This window comes from Miniopterus schreibersii (genome assembly GCF_964146895.1).
Source record: "Miniopterus schreibersii genome assembly, chromosome: 10".
Taxonomy (NCBI): domain Eukaryota; kingdom Metazoa; phylum Chordata; class Mammalia; order Chiroptera; family Miniopteridae; genus Miniopterus; species Miniopterus schreibersii.
Window position 1 is genome coordinate 10,486,562 of NC_138110.1, and position 17,796 is coordinate 10,504,357.

Here is a 17,796-nt window from a genome sequence, read left to right on the forward strand (position 1 = left end):
TGTAACTGACCAGATAGAGTGTGTAGGCATGGCCAAGCCTCCCTTCAGGGAGCCAGACCTTTAGCTGTGAAGCTCCTGTCTCCTTTACTTGCTGCAAGTAAATAAAAGTATCTTGCAACACCACAGCTGGTTCTTGAATAGAACACTTCAAGCAGCAAGCCCCTTGAGTTCAGTAATAATAACAGGAGAAACTGCCCTCCTATCTCCCACCCCTTGCCTTTCTGTTCTGAGTCAGCTTTGCTGTTGTCGTTAATCCTCACTTGAGGATATATTTTTTCCAATTGATTTTTAGAGAGAGTGGAAGGGATGGAGGGATCAGGGGTGGGGACGGAGAGAGAGAGATGTGGACGTGAGAGAGACACATTGATCAGTTGCCTCCCCCACACACCCTGACCAGGGCCGGGAATTGAACCAGCAACCCAAGTATGTGCCTTTGACCAGGAATGGAACCTGTGGCCCTTCGGTGCTCGAGCCGGCACTCTAAGCACTGAGCCACACCGGCCAGGGCCTGAGCCAACCTTTTAATCCTTTCAGCTGATTACTTGAGGAGTATTCCCACCAAAATGTATAATTTGAAATCTAATCATAAAGGAACATTAGACAGACCCAAACTGAGGGGACACTGTAAAATATGTGATCTGTGTTCTTGAAAAATGTCAATGTTATGAAAGACAAAGGCTGAGAATTGTTCCAAATTTAAAGGGACATGACAACTAAATGCAGTGTGTGATTCCAGACTGGAACCTATATGGAAAAAAAATTTCTGTAAAGAACATTATTTATTGAGTCAATTGGCAAAATTGGATCAGATTTAGAATACTGTACTGTTTTCAGATTTATGATATTGTAATTAATACTGAATTGTATTAAATAAAAGCTTTATATTCAAATTAGAATACTGTATTTATTATTAGATGTTGTATCTAATTAATACTGTACAGGCTCCTCTCACAGACACCAAGGAGGTGTTATCGGACAGCCCCGAGTCAGAGGTAGAGGGCTGTCTCCACCTCGATTCTTGTCATGCTCTTACTAATTCAAACAAGTGACTTCAGATGATTGCGTTGTGATAAAGCCAATTTATTAAAAATTAAAGCATACACAGTTATTATAGAAGCAAGGCAAGCAAATCTATACATCTGGCTTATGAAGCACAGATGGGCTCTCAGCTGATCTGAAGAGCGAGTGGGGTGGGGGGGATTTCTGCCTTATACAACCTCTTGTCTATAGGTGTTTTGTTTTTTAATTTCTTTACTAGATATCCTGGTATAGATTTACTCTGAAGGTCTCACCTTTTCTTTGATATGGCTTTTCCTAGAATTTATGAGGAGCACCTGGCAATTAAATCCTAAGACTGCTGGCTTCTCTGTTAAACCAGGGGTGGGGAATGTCCAGCCCGAAAAATCATTTGGTCTGGCCCTGCCAAGGCAACCACAGGTGGGACTCATAATTCAATAATTTCAATTAAATATTTGACCAAATAGAGCAGCCTAATTTTTAAGTTGATAATTTTGTATGCCCGAGAATGATATTATAAATGTCCAAATGGTTCTTGGCAGAAAAAAGGTTCCTCATCCCCGGTAAACAGTGGGATAAGATAAGACCACTTTTCCTTTCCCTCCTCCCTGCTGTCTTAACAGCTCCAGGATGACTTGCACTAAGTAGTCTCTGGTTTTGTGAGGAGAGGTTTTAACCCTTTTTTTGCTAGATAAAGTCCTGCTCTCAGCGGCCTGCAAAGTTTTTTGGCTTTAATTTTCCTGTCTCAGTTTCCCTATTCCACTTGTCCCGGAATTTTCCTAGCTTTTCATTGTCCCACAACAATACTATGCTGTATTCAGTTTTAGAACACTGTATTTTATTCAGGTTTAGAATGTTGTCTTTAGGTTTAAATTAAAGCATTATATTCAGATTTTTCTGAAGTTGAAAGCTATTCATATTATGTAAGAGAATGTCGTTCTTCTTAGGAAGTACACACACTATTAAGAGATATTGGGGCAGGTACAGCCACTATGGAAAACAGTATGGAAGTTCCTCAAAAAATTAAAAATGGTACTATCATGTGATCCAGTAATCCCTCTTCCAGGTGTATATCCACTATCTTTAACGGTCATCTGCACTCCTACATTCATTGCAGCATTACTCACAAAGCTAAAACATGAAAACAACCTAAGCATCTATTGACAGAAAATGTCACACACACATGCACACACTGGAATGTTATTCAGCTACAAGAAAAAAAGGAAATCTTGCCATTTGCGACAATATGGATGGACTTTGAGGGCATTATGCTAATGAAATAAATCAGAAAGACAAATACTATATGATCTTGTTTTGTTTTTACAGTTAGGATAGGTGACATTTACTTTTCACAAAGAAGGGAGTCCTTACTTTCTCATCTGGAGAGATGGGAGAGCCAGGCCCCACCTGACAGGTGACTGCACTGATTTCCAGAGGAAACCCTTGCAAGTAGTGTTTCCTCTCTCCTTTCGGGCTCTGCCTTCTTCATGAAGCTCCACATTTCACCCTCAGCTCTCTCTGGACTCTGAACTCTAAAGGGTGAATCAGACACGGCTACTGACAGGCGTTTCCAAAGCAACACATGATAAGTGCTGCAGCCTGAAGAAGGAAATGCTTTACACATTCCCAGACTGAAAGGGGATGCTGGGGTAGGGCTTGTCAGGGAATCGACAATGATATGGAGACTTGCAAGTGTGTAATAGAAGGAGCACCTGGACAGGCAAACAAACCACACAGTTTATTTTTACATAATAAATAAGTGGCAAAGAAAATACACGAAAGGAAATATTCACGAAATCCAAGTCACTGAAGTGCTTTCAAACAAATTTTAAAAGACCAAGAAACCTGGGATGACCTTAAAACACTGTTTATAGATAATCAACAATTGTTTAAATATGATCTCATGTAATTTCTGAAAGGGGAAAGCATGGCTTTTTTTTAATAGGATCTTTTTTAAAAAAACATGCTTTTATTGATTTCAGAGAGAGTAAGGGAGAGGGAGAGATAGAAACAATGATGAGACTCATTGATCAGCTGCCTCCTACACACCTCCTACTGGGGATGGAGCCCACAATCTGGGCATGTGCCCTGACCATGTATCGAACCATGATCTCCTGGTTCATAGGTCGACACTCAACCAGTGAGCCACACCAGCCGGGCATGGCTTTGTTTTTTATGAACTCCAACACACATAGCAGAACAAATGAAACTCAGGAGAATGCAAAATTATTGCCTGGCAAGAAAATTGAAATGTCTGAAGTCAAGTTCAAGATAAAGATAATATAAGTCATTCATATGTCTGCATGGGGTCTTCACGATTTATAAACATATCTGATTCTCTGAAGGTTAAGTACTTTTATATTTTTGAGTTTGGAGTGAGGATATCAGACCTAACCTATTAATTGGCACAGTATATTGAACCAAATCTCAAATGATGCCCAGCAGCGAAAATGCTGTTTGAACTAAAGCCTTCCCTCCTCAAGTTCTACAGAAGAAAATAAAATTTTTACACCAAATTAACTGGTTCAAGTGCCTTTAAGGAGGAGTGGTTTCCATTCTAGAACAAGATGGAGTTTTTCCTAAGTCACCGGTGCATTTGTCTTCTTAAAACAAGTGGCACTGAATTTTATCCTGATACTAGGAAGACAATCTAACTGAGATGATTTGTCCTGGACAACTTTTGTTTTTTGAAAAAGCCAAAATGAAGAATTTGCGTATTTCCAATCTTTGAGGGTGAGACCTGTGGGCCTCAGAACTCTCCCACCTTCCCAGGCTGGAGCCCCGTCAGCCCCTCAGGACCTGAGTATCCTTGAGCATTGCCCCCCTGGTACACCTTCTTGGTTTCCTGACATGCGGAGCTGGAGAGATCAATGGCAACATCTTCCAAGTCATTCTCAGGGCTGCCTTCATTGGAGAATCTCTGAGATCTTGCCTGACTTGGACTAGAACCTTCCTTGAGGTGGTCAGGGCCCCAGAGTCCAGCCAGCTTTTCTTCATTTCCTGTTTTACTTAACATTCCTGTGGATTTTTTATGCATCCCTTGCAAAAAAGAAAAAAAAAAAATAGATATCTCTAAATTCAGCAATTAAGTAAATTTCTTCTGTTATTTTTCTCTAAGTCCCATTAGAATTGCCCTTGTCAGTACCTCTCTCTGGGTCCTCAGGAGAGTCACGTAGGTAACTCCCACTGTTAGGGGTTGCAAACTGGTGTGTGCCAGCCAGGTGCAGCCAGCAAAGTCACCTTGTTTAGATGACACAGTGATTTAAATTTTATTTTAAAAATCCTTGCCAACATTTTAAAATCAGGAGATTGTACATCAAAAGCCAGACTTCCAGCTTCTCTCAAAAAGTCAGAATGTCTGGCAACACTGAGCCCAATTTCTTGTATGGCCATGAACCGGCAGATATCAGTAGGCACCACCCACACCACCCTCATCCTGTAAGTTCGGAAGGGTAGGCTTGATTTCCTGCTGAATTTTCTCTCTCTCAGCCTCTTCAGTCCTTGAGGGAAAAGTCAAGACTGTATTTCCAGTTAGTATCTCTAATCCTAGTATAGTGTCTGGTCAGTAGAGGCTGAACAAAAACCCTCTTCTTCTCCAACCTAATATGCCAACCCCAGGTCTCTAACTCTAATCTCCCACCCTGTGCAGGGTGCTATTGTGACTCATTTCCTTAAACTGTGATCCTTGCCCCTTGGTCTCTGGTAACAGCAATTAGACCACTATGGGTGGTGTTTCCTCAGAACACCCAACCCCAAAGCTTAGGCCTCACCAGTGTAGACTGTTCTAGCATCAAAAATCTAAGGGAAAGAAAAGCTATGAGGCAGGTTGTTAATGGCAGAACCACTACCGGGAACCAGACCTCCTGACTTGGGTATGTAGGGCGTCCATCATCTCCGGGTTTCACTGCTTACTGTGCACTGCCCTGTTTCCCATTACCACGAGCTCTAAATTTGATAGTTTCCCCAAATTCAAATAGCACTCAACATTTTGGAAACGTATTTCACATAATAGAAGTATATCATTCCACTCTTAAAAACAAAGCCTGAAGTGAACTTGCTAGGCAGTTCTAATGAAAAAATAAGGCAACTGACCAAACCCTGTAATTAATTACAAATCCGATGTGATATTCTGGGTCTGAGTCCGAGTAAACTCACATTGTTTTGCTTTGCAAACGGCTGTCCCACATGGGAATGCCACCCCCAACATCTCTAGCCCTGTGCTCACTGCAGGACCGTCTTCTCTTCCTTACCAAGGAGCCAGGGCGCACAGAAACGGGCCAGGCTGCCCTCCGTGGAGCTGAGGACAGAGTCCGGCAGAGGGATGCAGTGTCGCACCATGGCCCCGTACAGCCCATACTCGGCCATCACGCTGCTGTGGCCCCAGCGCTTCTCCTGCTTCCGCCACTTGGCTCTCCGATTTTGAAACCAGACCTGGTATGAGGCAGGAGACACTGTGACCAGGGCGCTTGGAGGTGTCCCTGAGCGGGGAGCTCTAAAATGGGCCAATTTGGGAAGCTCGTAAGACCCGAGACCTTTCAGGAACTGTGCCCACTGGTCACTCAAAACTCACAGGGACTCGTCGTGGGGTAATATGTGACCAGTTTCCACTGAAGTTTTCCATAGAGTTGACAAAAATAAAACTAAAGTATTCTTTCCTACATTGTGCAAAGGAGTCAACTCTAATGTCTTCTGGTTTTTCTCATGGTTTGGAAAGAGGTCACTCAGTCTATGGCCCATTCTAATCTTAGGTTGTTGGGTTGCTGGTGATATTTCTCATGGAAAACTGTTAGCTTAATAAAGGAATAGTATGGAATATTGTTTAGCCGTTTAAAAAAAGTGAGTTTGTGGCATATCTTCTGACCTTGATAAATGCCCTACGTGTGTTGTCAAGCAGAGGCAAAATTGCATAACATGATGCCCTTTTGTAAAAACAAAACAACATTCTAAATGTATGTGAGTGTATTTGTTCAGGGCCAGATATATATGACATGGCGACAGTGAGCAGAAAGGCCACATGAGGCTACTTACATTGGTTTCTTTGAGGGTTTATAGGGATGGGTGGTCACTTTCTTTCATTGATGTATCTTTACATGGTTTCTAGTTGCAGCACACGATACTGTGCTTTTAAAGAATGACTTAATAAAAGGAAAAAAGGCATGAAGGTTACAGGGGAGATCCTCTTACATAAACATAAAGGAAGGCTCTGCTCTAGCACTATGTGCCTGCAGCTGAGTGGCCCTCAGTTTGCCTGTGCAAGGGAATGTGTTTGGCTGTAGAGGTGGCTGTGGGTCACACTGAGTGTGAGATTAACATGTTCTCTACAGTGTCTGTGGAAAGAAGGGAACCCCAGACACCTGTATCCGGTCTTCAGGGAGCTCAGTTTTCATGGCCAGCATTTCCCGGACATACACATCTGGGTAGTGTGCCTCATTGAACGCCTTCTCCATCTCTTCCAGCTGCTGGGCAGTGAAGACAGTCCTGCAGGGAGGCCCGAAAGATGCGTGGAAACATGGCCAAAGGAGGATGCCAGGCTTCCCAGCTTAGGGACCCCGTGCCTACCTCCCCTACTGTCCACACCCCAAAAGGCCACCTCACAATAACTGAATACCCCACCTCTGAATGATTAACCCCTGGAAAGTGCAGAAGATTGGTTCAAATAAGACAGGGTTCTTCAGCACTTTTTCCCGTCCTCAGCGTATTCCATCAACTCATTCTAAGAAGACCCATTTTAAAGGCCCACAAAATTCTGTCTTTTAAATGCTGCAAAAACTGTCCTGCAGCCTCCTGGGATTTGCAGAATTATGTTCCTAAATGATTACTGTACCCTTCCTACTGCCAACCTGAAGGCCAGTGGGCGTCCCCTAATGCAAGACCACACACTCTCAGATGCTGCGTGTCCTGAGGAAAGGGTCAGGGAGGCTGGCCTGGCCCTGTACCTGTGCCGCCTCTTCTTCCTCTTGCCAGGCATGGGGGTCACCTTCGGGTCACTCCTGTTTTCAGACAGGCTTTCCTCATCTGTTAGCAGAAGGAGAAAAAGAGGACTTTAAAAGTGAGCATGTTTTTTCACTTTATTTTCTGGATTTTAATATGAGGATTAAAGCTATGAACCTGCTGAAGAACGTGAATGATACTTAGCAATACAAGCTGGCCTTTTTAGCACTTGCTGTAACCCAGGTGCTGTGCTCAGCACCGCTCATGCATTACTGCGATTATTCTTCAGAAAATTAGAGAACTCCAAGGTAGCTGCTGTTAGTAGCCTATTCTTACAGATGAGGAGACTGAGGCACAGAGAGATTAAGTAATTTGTCCATGATCACACAAGTAGTTAATGGTGAAGCTGGGATTCAAACCCCAGACTGTGTGAAGCCAAAGCTACGTGGCCATTCATTGAATTTCTATCCCCACTCAGCTCCCAACTTTATCCGCTTTCTACTGCTTCCAACTTCTTTAACTTAATCAGCACACCAACACTTCTCAAAGGCCGGCCGAACTCTGTGACATCAGAACTCTTGTCAAAACTGTGCTCCTTGCACTGCTGTACCAGTTCTGAATCTTTGGAGGTAGGGTCCAGAAAAACTCATTCTTGACACATATACCCAGATGATTCTTAGGTGCACTTGAAAAAAATATTGAGAACCTTACTATGTTTTATCTTTTGATATCCTTTATATTAAAAGATCCAGATAAAAAGGAAGGTTAGAATATCAAACTATTGTCAGATTCATTGTTAGAAAGCATTTGTGCCTCAAGGTATTAAAAGGTAAAGTAAAGGGAAAAATAAAATAATATTAGTTTTACTCGAACACCAATTAGCTCACCAGAAAACTGTATGCTTGGATTATAATATAATATCCATGCTGTCCACTCTGGTACCATTAGACACGACATCACTGAATGCATGAAATGTGGCTGGTCCAAATTGAGACTTGCTGTAAATGTAATGTATTCAGTTGATTTAGAAGACTTAGTACCTCAAAAGTAAAATAATAATTTTTATATTCATTACATGTACATGATCTTTTGTGTGTATTGGATTAAATGTAATATAGTATTTAAATTAATTTCACTTGTTTATTTTTCCTTTCCAGTGTGTGGCTCAGTTGGCTGGGCATTGTCCCTTGCAAGGAAAGGTTGCTGGTATGATTCTGTCAGGGCACATACTCAGGTCGGGGGGCTCTGGCTGGATCCCCCACCCCCTGTAGGGGGCGTGCAGGAGGCAGCTGATTGATGTTTTGCTCTAGATCAGTGTCTCTCCCTCTCCCTTCCTGTGTCTCTAAAAAATCAATTAAAAAAATCGTAAAGAGAATCTCTTACACTCCCAGCCACGTATTTCTATTGGGTAGCATTGCTCTTGATCTTCCAGAAATTCCCTCATAGACTAAGATTTAGGTGCATTTTGCTTTTCATTTTATCAGCGCTCAGAGGAAAGATCCCATCCTATGTTGGTGGTTTCTACAGTTTTAGTGAAAAAAAAACTAATGGCAGGTTCGTTTTATTTTATAGACTCATAAAATTAAGTGCTTTTGGAGTTGAGCCAAAGCTCACTTGCCTACTGCCTTCCTTTTTTTTTAATCAGTAGAGACCCAATGTACTCTTTTTGCCTTGGCTGCCTGGATGCTCAGCTCTAGATTCTACTACATAGTTTATCTCAGTCCATGTTTTCTTATGTAATTTTCCCCAACACCGTAAACGTCTCAGTTTCTAAGCCCTTGTCCTTTAAAGAACTGTATTGCTTCCTTCTCCTTCCCTATAATCAGCCTCGAAGTCTTTGAGGAAATAGGTGGGCTGGGAACAAAACTCTAAGCCCGACTACAATGAAATTGGCGAGTTTGCTTCCTTTCTCAAGACTAAGGAGGGCGGCGCCAGGAGAGAAGCGAGGCCCTCAGACACCCTGTCAGCACCCGGGGAGGTAGGCCCAGTGCTCCTCAAGGACCCCTGGATCATTCAACCAATTCTGCAAACGTTTGAGCGCCCGCGGGTTGCCGGGGTCTGGGTTGCTGGTGAGTAAGACAGGCTTCCCGACCTACGCGGTTCCCAGAGGCCGAGGTTCTCGCGGGGCGCTGGGGAAAGGCCCTCGGCGGACGGCTGCCGGGTCCTCCAGACCGCCAGGCAGGGCAGGTCCGAAACCGGGTGGGAGTGGTAGTCACCCTCTGCCGAGCCCGGAATCCGAGGAGAGCCAGGGATTTAGGGAGAGGCCCGAGGCAGGGGGGTGCAGATGCGAGGATGCGCCTCCCCCGGACCCAGCCAGCATCTGGGGTCCAGACATCCCTTGGATCTAGGATGCTGGGGGTGAGAGCGCATGTGGGATGATGCCGTGTTAGTCCTGCGCGGCCCACACCGGAGGGAACAGGGTCAGGAGTGGGATGGGGTGGCCTGATTACCGGACGTGGAGACGCTCTCGCTGCGCTTCTGGCGGCCAAGCGGAGACGGCGGGCGACGGAGGGCTGGTGGGGTGGCAGGCTCGGGCCCCGGGCGCGGCAGAAAGGGCTTGTCGGCGAGGAGCAGGCAGGGCGCCCTAGCGGCCGCAGGAGGCTGCGCACCGAGGCCGCAGAGGAGGCGGAGACCCAGAGGCAGGGTCCCGAACGCCAGGCCGGGGCTGCCGAGCCTGGGACCCGGACCCTCGCAGTCCGACCCCTGCCCGACTCCGGGAGGAGACGGCAGCTCGGCCTCCAGGCCCAGCAGGTCCGTGATGGCGAAGCCCCGGGGGCGCGGGCCAGTGGAGGAGCCACCCGGCACCAGCGCCTTGCTCCGAGCGCGCCCTTCGGAAAGCGCGTCTCGGCCCGTCATGGCTTCTCAGTCGGCGCGGCTTGACCCCCCTTCCGTAGGACACCATCGCGAAGGGGCTCAGCTGGGAGGACGCTTTATATAGTTGGGTCGCCCGTCGGGCGCGGAAGGCCGGCGGGGCTCCAATCAGCCCGGCGCGGACGCGTCATCGCCCCAGACCCCGTGAGAGCGCGCGCCACCGGTTCCCCGCCCTCACAGCTGCAGTCCCCTCAATCACGTCCTTTACCCATCTCTTTTCCAGCTGTCCCCCTGCCCACCGCCACCCCCGGTTTTGGTGGGAGGAAAGTAGGGAGGGGACAGGGACCCCGATATCTGCCCGCCCCTCTAAAAATCGCAGGTTCCAGGGCACGGCGTGGAATTCCCTTTCCTTCCAGATTCTCTGGGTGCCCCCGAAGCCTCGCTCCCGCCGTCCAGCCGCACCCTAAGACCTAGGGCTCCCCTCACAGCCACACTCCCACTAATGCCACCCCTATGGCCCCCACCAGCCCTCCAACTCCACGCCCCGGAACTAGGAAGGCCTTCTTCGAAAATCCCCAGGGGGGAAGGTGGAAAACGTTCCTTGAATCCATGCCCACCCTACCTTCAGGCAAATCTACCCCCTAGTGCTCTAGGGGGTCGCAAAACTAACAGGAACTGGGGGGAAGGGCGAGAAATAGAGACAGGCGTGGAGTGACCCGGCTACCGCGATAGGAACAGGTGCCAGGTTTAGCAAGCTAAATTCCAGGAGGTCCAATGACATTTAAATTTCAGACAACCGATGAATGCTCTTTTTAGTATATGTGCCAGTATTGTATCTTGAAGCCCTAAATGGGAGCAGTGGGGAGTAAATTGGAAAATAGGGGCTGTCTACTGGGACGGTCCCCCTTTTCACGGAGGCTAACAAATTGTCAATTTACGATTCTTCAAAGAAAGCCTGGTTTTCATGTGAAACACCCATACTGTTAAAGTTGGAGCCAAACACAGCACGTGCGTAAAGCCACTCCTGGCTCGCACGAAAATGTGCGCCCACCCAACCCGAAGAGCTGGGAGCCTTGAACCCATCCTTCTGAAACAAAGAACCCGGGCAGCAAACTCTCTTCAGTCCCATCCCCTGAGGTCCGAGCCCTCCGACGTGCTCCAGCGACGCGGGCCGGGGACCTCCGGCGCCCGCAGGGGCGCGGGCGGCTCACCCGTGCTCGCGCCGCAGCCGGACCCAGCGGAGCGGGTATCCGTCTCCCTGTGCGCCGCGCCCTCGAGTGGGTCCTCTGCTGAACATGCAGATTAAACGCGGGGCTTCCGATGAAGATAATTACTAAAGGCTGAGCATTAACTCTCAGATATTAAAGAAAGACCCAAATCTCCCCTCGCAAGCTGTTCCCGGGATTAGCAAAACAATAACTTTCCTTTGGGATAATTGTCCTTTGAATTGCTCTGGGGCGGGGGTGGCGTTAGACGCCCGCGTCGTTTTCGGCTTTGGGCCAGGGTCTTGGAGTCTCCCTCCCCGGGCCCCTGCCAGGGGCGGCGGGAGATCACCCCAAAACCCCAAGTGGATGGCCAACTTCGGTCCCCCCGCACGGCGACCGCCACACAGTGCCAAGAGCACTTCGGAAGGAGCCTACAAAACCCATCTCCAGATGAGAGAAACTGAGGCTTATTAATCTGCTCACACTGGACACGGAGAGAGAACCCCGGAAAGCGAAGCAGAGAGAGACCTGAGGGAAGCAGCCCGAGTTGGAGCCCTAAGGGGACCCTGCAATTCCAAGACGGGAGTGTCCCTAACGCTTCCTCTGGTCCCATCTGCCAGGACGGGAGTGGGGGCGCGCAGAGCTGAACCCTGGCACCCCTTCCTTTTCGCAGCCCTTTCACTGCTCCCTCCCCGGTGAGAATCGCTTTTCATACCGCCCCGCCCTCCGCCCTTCGAATCCGAGCTCTCACTCCCACCCCAGCTGCTGCTGGGGATCCAGGGTCCTCTGGAGCGAGACTGTGCTCGGCGCCCCCAACCCCTGAGAATGGGGAAAGCAGCGGCTCAGCCCGGACAAGCGCTTCGCTCAGAGCCCTCGGAGGTGGGGAAAGGCTTCTGGTCGTTTGGAAGACTCGGAAAGGAGAGAGCGCCGGCCTGAGCCCGCGTCCGCGGGCGCCCTGTCTGTGAGGCAGGCACGGGCAAACCTGCGGCCAGACCCAGAGCCGCTCCCGCGTGCAGCCCTGGACTGTCCGGGATGTAACTACAGTAAAGGTTTCTCCGCTCATTATTTTCCAGGGAAGGTTTCCAGCCCCTCATTGTGGCCAACCACAAATGTGAGCTCCACTTCTCCAGCCCCCGCCCCCAACACCACACACCACCCCCTATGGGGGAGGGGGGCCTGGGCTGGACCCGCTGGACCAGACCGTGGGTGAGTGGCTCAACAGAGACCCGCGTTGGGCTTTTTGGAGTGGCTCCTGGCAGGCTGTCGGTATAAAGTACAGACACAATGGAAGTGGGATGCACATGTGTGCTTAAGATGTATTGCCCAGTGACTGTCCACACAAATGGGTCCTCTGGCTCCCTACCTCTTTTGATTTTCCTCCCGCCTCTGTCTGCTCCTTCTCTGTTGTTTTCGTGTCTGCTTTAAGGATTGCTGTAGCAGACTCTTATTTTGCCTTGTCTACATCTCATGCCCTAACCACTGTGCCTGCATGCCCACTGGGCCTCCAGCACATCGATCCCCCACAGGTCTTCCCGTGGGGGCTGTTTCTGGTCTCTAGAGTCCACTTTGCCCCCTAGCCAGAAGTGCCAAAGATTAACACACCCTGAGAAGTCCTGGACCAAAGACTGGCAGGAGTTAGAGTACAAATACCCTGCCCAGGTCTGGGATGGGTCGTGCCCCAGTTACTTGCTAATTATCACATCCTATATTTCTTTCTTCCTAAGTGCTGTGGGTGCCACACCCAGACCCCCTTTCCAGGGCTCCGGCACCTTCCCTGGCTGCTGTGAATGTAGGCTGTTTACAGCTCACCATTGCCCCTTTCTCTCTGACCTCTCCCCTCACCCCCTATAAAGCCCATGCATTCAGATCCTGTTTCCAGCTCTGCCTCTAGGAACCTGTTCCCTGCTCACTTCCCCACTCCCTTCCTGGTGTTGCTCAAAGCCATCTCCCAGATAAACTACTTATTCTGGAGTGCTTGACTCAGAGTTTGCTTCAGGGGAAATCCAAACTCACGTGGTACTTCTTAGGCTCCCCTTAGGCACCATTCTCTCTTCCTCACGTGGATCACATGGTGCAGCCACCATCTGCTTGCGAAGAACTCCCAAACTTGTCACCAGCCTGGCATGTGCTCCTGAAGCCCAGGCCAGTATCTCCTATGACCCTCTGGATATCTGGCCCCAAACTTCCCACCTGTGCTGAATGCAGCGTCTTCCCCTCGTTTGCGTCTCCCACATCTTCTTTACCTCTACCCCACCCCCCCAGGGGCCCAAACAGAAACTTAAGTGTTATCCTTGACTCCTCACTCTCTCCACCAGCTCTACCTCTAATTACTAAAATAACACAATAGCTGAGGTCTCTTGGGTTCTTATTAAAGGCAGCTACTATTATTATAAATGTTGCCGGTGGAAATCGGGTTCTTCCACAGGATCTCGAGGAAAGCATTCTGAGGACCCATGTATAGGAGATTGTGGTGTGGCAAAATTTATTTGTGATGCAAAATAAAGGGGTGCTCTTCCTGGGCCTCCAATGTCCCATGTCCATCAATCCTGCCATAGAAAAAGTCCAATCTTGTCTTCATCAAGGCAAAGACAAAGGCTAGTGTCCAGAGTTTCTGCTTCATATTAAAGCTTAGTCCTTTGGAGCCTGAGCAGTCTGCTTCGGGCCCCAGTTGGTCATGGTCATGTGTTCCGGGCTGGGGGGCAGAGAGACAGAGAGAGAAACAGAAAGACAGAAAGAAAGAACTTCCTTGTTCCCCTGGGGTTTTTACCAAGAGCTTTTCCAAAATAACCAACGAACTTTCCAAGCTTTTCAGGGCTTCTGATGGGTCCATCCCTTTTCCAGGTTAGACTGACAGGCTTCTATGGTCAAGCACACCCCTCCTCACTATTTTGACCTCTATTGCATGTGCTTTCCTCCCCCTTCTCCCTCCACAATCCTGGTACCAGGTGGTTGAAGGGAGGGGTGTTAATTCCCTTTGAGGGACAATGCTGAGATCCCCTGGATTGTGTGAAGCTGTAGCTTCCTGGTGAAACAAACAGACTCATGCTCCCCATTTCTCAGCTGACTATGCTTAACCATGTCTCCTATTGGTCTCTTCCTATTAATATCTAGTGATGGATGATAACATAAACACCTTATCAAAATGGTCACATTTCATCCTGATCATGAAACCAGACAACAAATGGGTCTGAGCTGCCTGTCAATACTTGAGCTAATTAAGCAGAGGCAGGGTTGAACTGTATATGAGCGTTTATTCCAGTAATGCCAGCATTATGGGAGAGCAGCAGGTCATCCACAAAAATCTACTCTACCCTCCTTCCCCCACAAGCCAACTGCTTATATTGGGTAGAAGGACAAAGATTACATGGGAAAGTAGGAATTACAGGCATGGGGAAGCAGGCAAGGTATAATGGTTACAGGTTATAGGCAATGCCGGCCAGGGATGGAACTGCAACCCAGGTACATGCCCTTGACCAGGAATTGAACCCACAACCCTTCAGTGCACTGGCCGACGCTCTAACCACTGAGTTACACTGGCCAGGGTGCAACTGTGGGGTATTTGGACTATGCTCTAACCAACTGAGCTACCCCACTGGGACCTTGTTCTTATTTTTATCTTATACTTTTTTTTGCCTTTTGTGGTTTTAACTGAGCATTTTACATAAGTGTATTTTCTCTTCTTGGCATATGAATTATACTTCTTTTTTTACTTTTTTTAGTTATTGCCCCAGAGTTTGCTGTATACATTTACAACTAGTCAAAGTTCACTTTCAAATAATACTGTACCACTTTGCAGACAGTTCAAGTACCTTATAACAAGATAATCCAATTTCCTCCCGCCTGTTCCAGGCACCATTTCTGTCATTCATTTCACTTATAGATGAACATATATAAGCCTATATTTATACATGTATATATCATGTATACATAAGCATACATAATTGAATGCATTGTTGCTATTATTTTAAGCATACTGTTATCTCAAATCAACTAAGAATTTTCAATTAAGAATTTTTTAAAACAAAAGTTTTTATTTTACCTTCACGTAATCATATTTTGATATGCTTATTTTTAAATGTAGACCTGAATTTCTGACCTATATTATTTTTCTTTCTCTGAAGAACTTCTTTTAACTTTTATTGTAAGGCAGATCTACTGACAGAATTCCCTTAATTTGTATTTGCCTGAGGAAGCCTTCATTTCTCTTTACCTTTAAAGGATAATGTATCAGGCAGGATTCTAGATTGGTAGACTTTTTTCTCTCAACACTTTAAATATTTCACTTCACTCTCTTTGCTTACATGGTTTCTGAGATGAAGTTGAATGTAAATCTTATCTTTGCTCTCCTATAGGTGAGGTGACTCCCCACCCCCCCGGCTTTTTTCAGGATTTTTTCTTTACCGGTGATTTTTTGTAATTTGAAAATGATATACTTAGGCGTGGTTTTGGTGGGCCTTTTTCTAGTTGTATTCTCTGAGCTTCTTGGATCTGTGGTGTGGTTTCTGATATCATTTTGGTGAAATTCTTAACCATTCTTATTTGAAATATTTTGTTTCTTTCCCTCATTCTTCTCCTTCTGGTAGTCATATTACATGTATATTATGTTTTTTTGTGGTTGTCCCACAGTCCTTGGATATTCTATCCTATGTTTTTTTAAAGTCTGTTTCTTTGCTTTTCAGTTTTCGCGGTTTTATGGAGATATCCTCATGCTCAGAGGTTATTGTTTCACTGTGTCTAGTTTACTAATAAGCCTATCAAAGACATTCTTCATTTCTCCAGCAGTGATTTTTATCTGCAACATTTGTTGTTGTTGTTGTTCTTTCTTAGGATTTCCATCTGTCTGCTTTCATCGCATATGTTATTGCATGCTGTCTTTAGCCATTAGAACCCTTGGCATATTAATCATAGCTGTTTTAATTCCTACTTTGATAATTCCAACATCCCTTTTAAGTGTGGTCCTGACACTTATGCTGTCTCTTTACATTGTGTTTTTTTGTCTATTGGTATGCTTTGTAACTTTATCTTCTCAGCCAGACTTTATGTATTCAGTAATATGAAACTGCTGTAAATAGGCCTTTAATGATGTGGTGATGAGGTGGGGTGGGTGGGAAGGGGAAGCATTCTGTAGTCCAATGATTAGTTCTTAGTTTTCTAGTGAGCCTAGGTCTCTGAGCTGTGAACTTCACTAGTGCTTCCAGTTTTTTTCAGCTTTATTAAGTGGGAGAAAATAGATAAAGTGACTGAAGTTAGGTATTTCCTTTCATCCATGTGGAAGGCTAGAGCTGACCAGAGTTGGATATTTCCCTTACTCCAAGCTCTGACAATACCTCAGTAGGTTAGGCTTGTGTTAACTAATTTCTGCTAAGGGCAGGCTTTGTTAAGAACAGAGTGCCCTGGCATATTTCAAAATGGTTCCTTGTCCACACCGCTACTGGAAGCATGGGGGACTTCTCTCTGATGTTTATTGTGGGATCCTGGTGAAGCTCTTAGAGGTAAATTTCACAAAATGATAGCAGACCCCCTATCACTGTGTCTCCCTGGAGTTTTCAATTCCTGTCTTGTTCCTGACCTGAAATCATCCATTCTTCCCCTTAGGTCCTTGAGCATCCTTATAACCTTTGTTTTAAACTCTGCATCTGGTATTTTGGTTGCTCCCATTTCACCCCGTTTCATTTCATTCTTTTTCTGGGGATTTCTCTTGCTCTGTCGCTTGGGGCATTTTTCGTTGTCTCCCCATTCTCTCTCTCTGTATTAGGTATATCTGCTATGACTACCAAACTTGTTATGATGGCTTTGAACTTGTTGACTTTATGGCATGATCTTCCAGATCACCTGAGCTCTGTGCACCAGGAATGTTTCTTTTAGATTATGTGCACCCTCCTGTTGTAGGTGAGTCTTGAATGCTGTTGGCCCTTTTGTGGGTGGCGTTAACCTTTCAGGCTGGCTGACTATAAGGGTAAACCTCGATCACCATGTATGAAACGCTGTGCAGGAGCTAGTCCCAAGGTGTTGTTTCCAGCAGGGTCTGCTGCCTGCCAGAATTTCCCCTTTGGGTGTGCCACTAGCGTGGAGCTCTCGTGTGGTCTATAGCCCACCACTGGTTGTGTTGGTTCTGAGTCCACTTGAGTGGGGTTCACGTACAGCTCATTGAATTTTCACAAAACGTTTACACCCAGATCAAGAAATAGAAAATTACCAGGACCCTAGAACCACCTCCCCCCCCCCACTCCTACCATCAAAGATACCATTCTCCTGTCTTTTGCCATCACAGATTAGTTTTGTCAATTCTTAAATATTACATAACTTTAATCGTACGATATGGATTCTTTTTTTCCTGGCTTTTTTTTTTCACTCAATATTACATTTGTGAGTTTATCCATGTTTGTGTAGGTAGCTGTGTTTCATTCATTGCCATTGCTGTGCAGTATTTTACAATTGATTTATCTATCCTACTGTTGGTGGGCATTTGAGTTCTCTCTAGTTTGGGACATTACAAATAATACTGCCATGGAGGGCTTGGTAAACATGGGTCCTCATGTGTTTACATAGCTAGCCCCCTAGCAAAAGAATCTCTGGGATATGAAGGATGCATATGGTCAGCTCTCATGGATACCCCCAAACAGTTGCCCAAACCAGTTGTCCCATAGCTTTATTAAGTGATCCTTTGTCCTTACATTTAAATAATATTACCGCTATGAGGGAAAATGCACATCTATTGAGCTCCTAATATTTTCAGCTGTGTTTCCAGGTGGAGCCTCCTCACAACAAGCCTTGACAAGGCAGTGCTGGAAGTCATAACTCCTCACATAATGGGGTTGCAAAAACTTTACGT

The 17,796-nt window shown here is 46.4% G+C and overlaps 1 protein-coding gene across 1 annotated transcript; it reads right to left on the reverse strand.

Moving 5' to 3' along the window:
• Positions 1–3,766: 3,766 nt before the first annotated feature.
• Positions 3,767–9,804, reverse strand: VSX1 (visual system homeobox 1; the record flags this gene model as incomplete). The annotated part of the gene is made up of 5 exons (XM_081149263.1): positions 3,767–4,056; positions 5,268–5,448; positions 6,372–6,495; positions 6,954–7,032; positions 9,399–9,804. The coding sequence occupies 5 exons, from the start codon at positions 9,802–9,804 to the stop codon at positions 3,767–3,769; spliced, it is 1,080 nt and encodes a 359-aa protein (XP_081005389.1).
• Between the last annotated feature and the right edge of the window lie 7,992 nt (positions 9,805–17,796).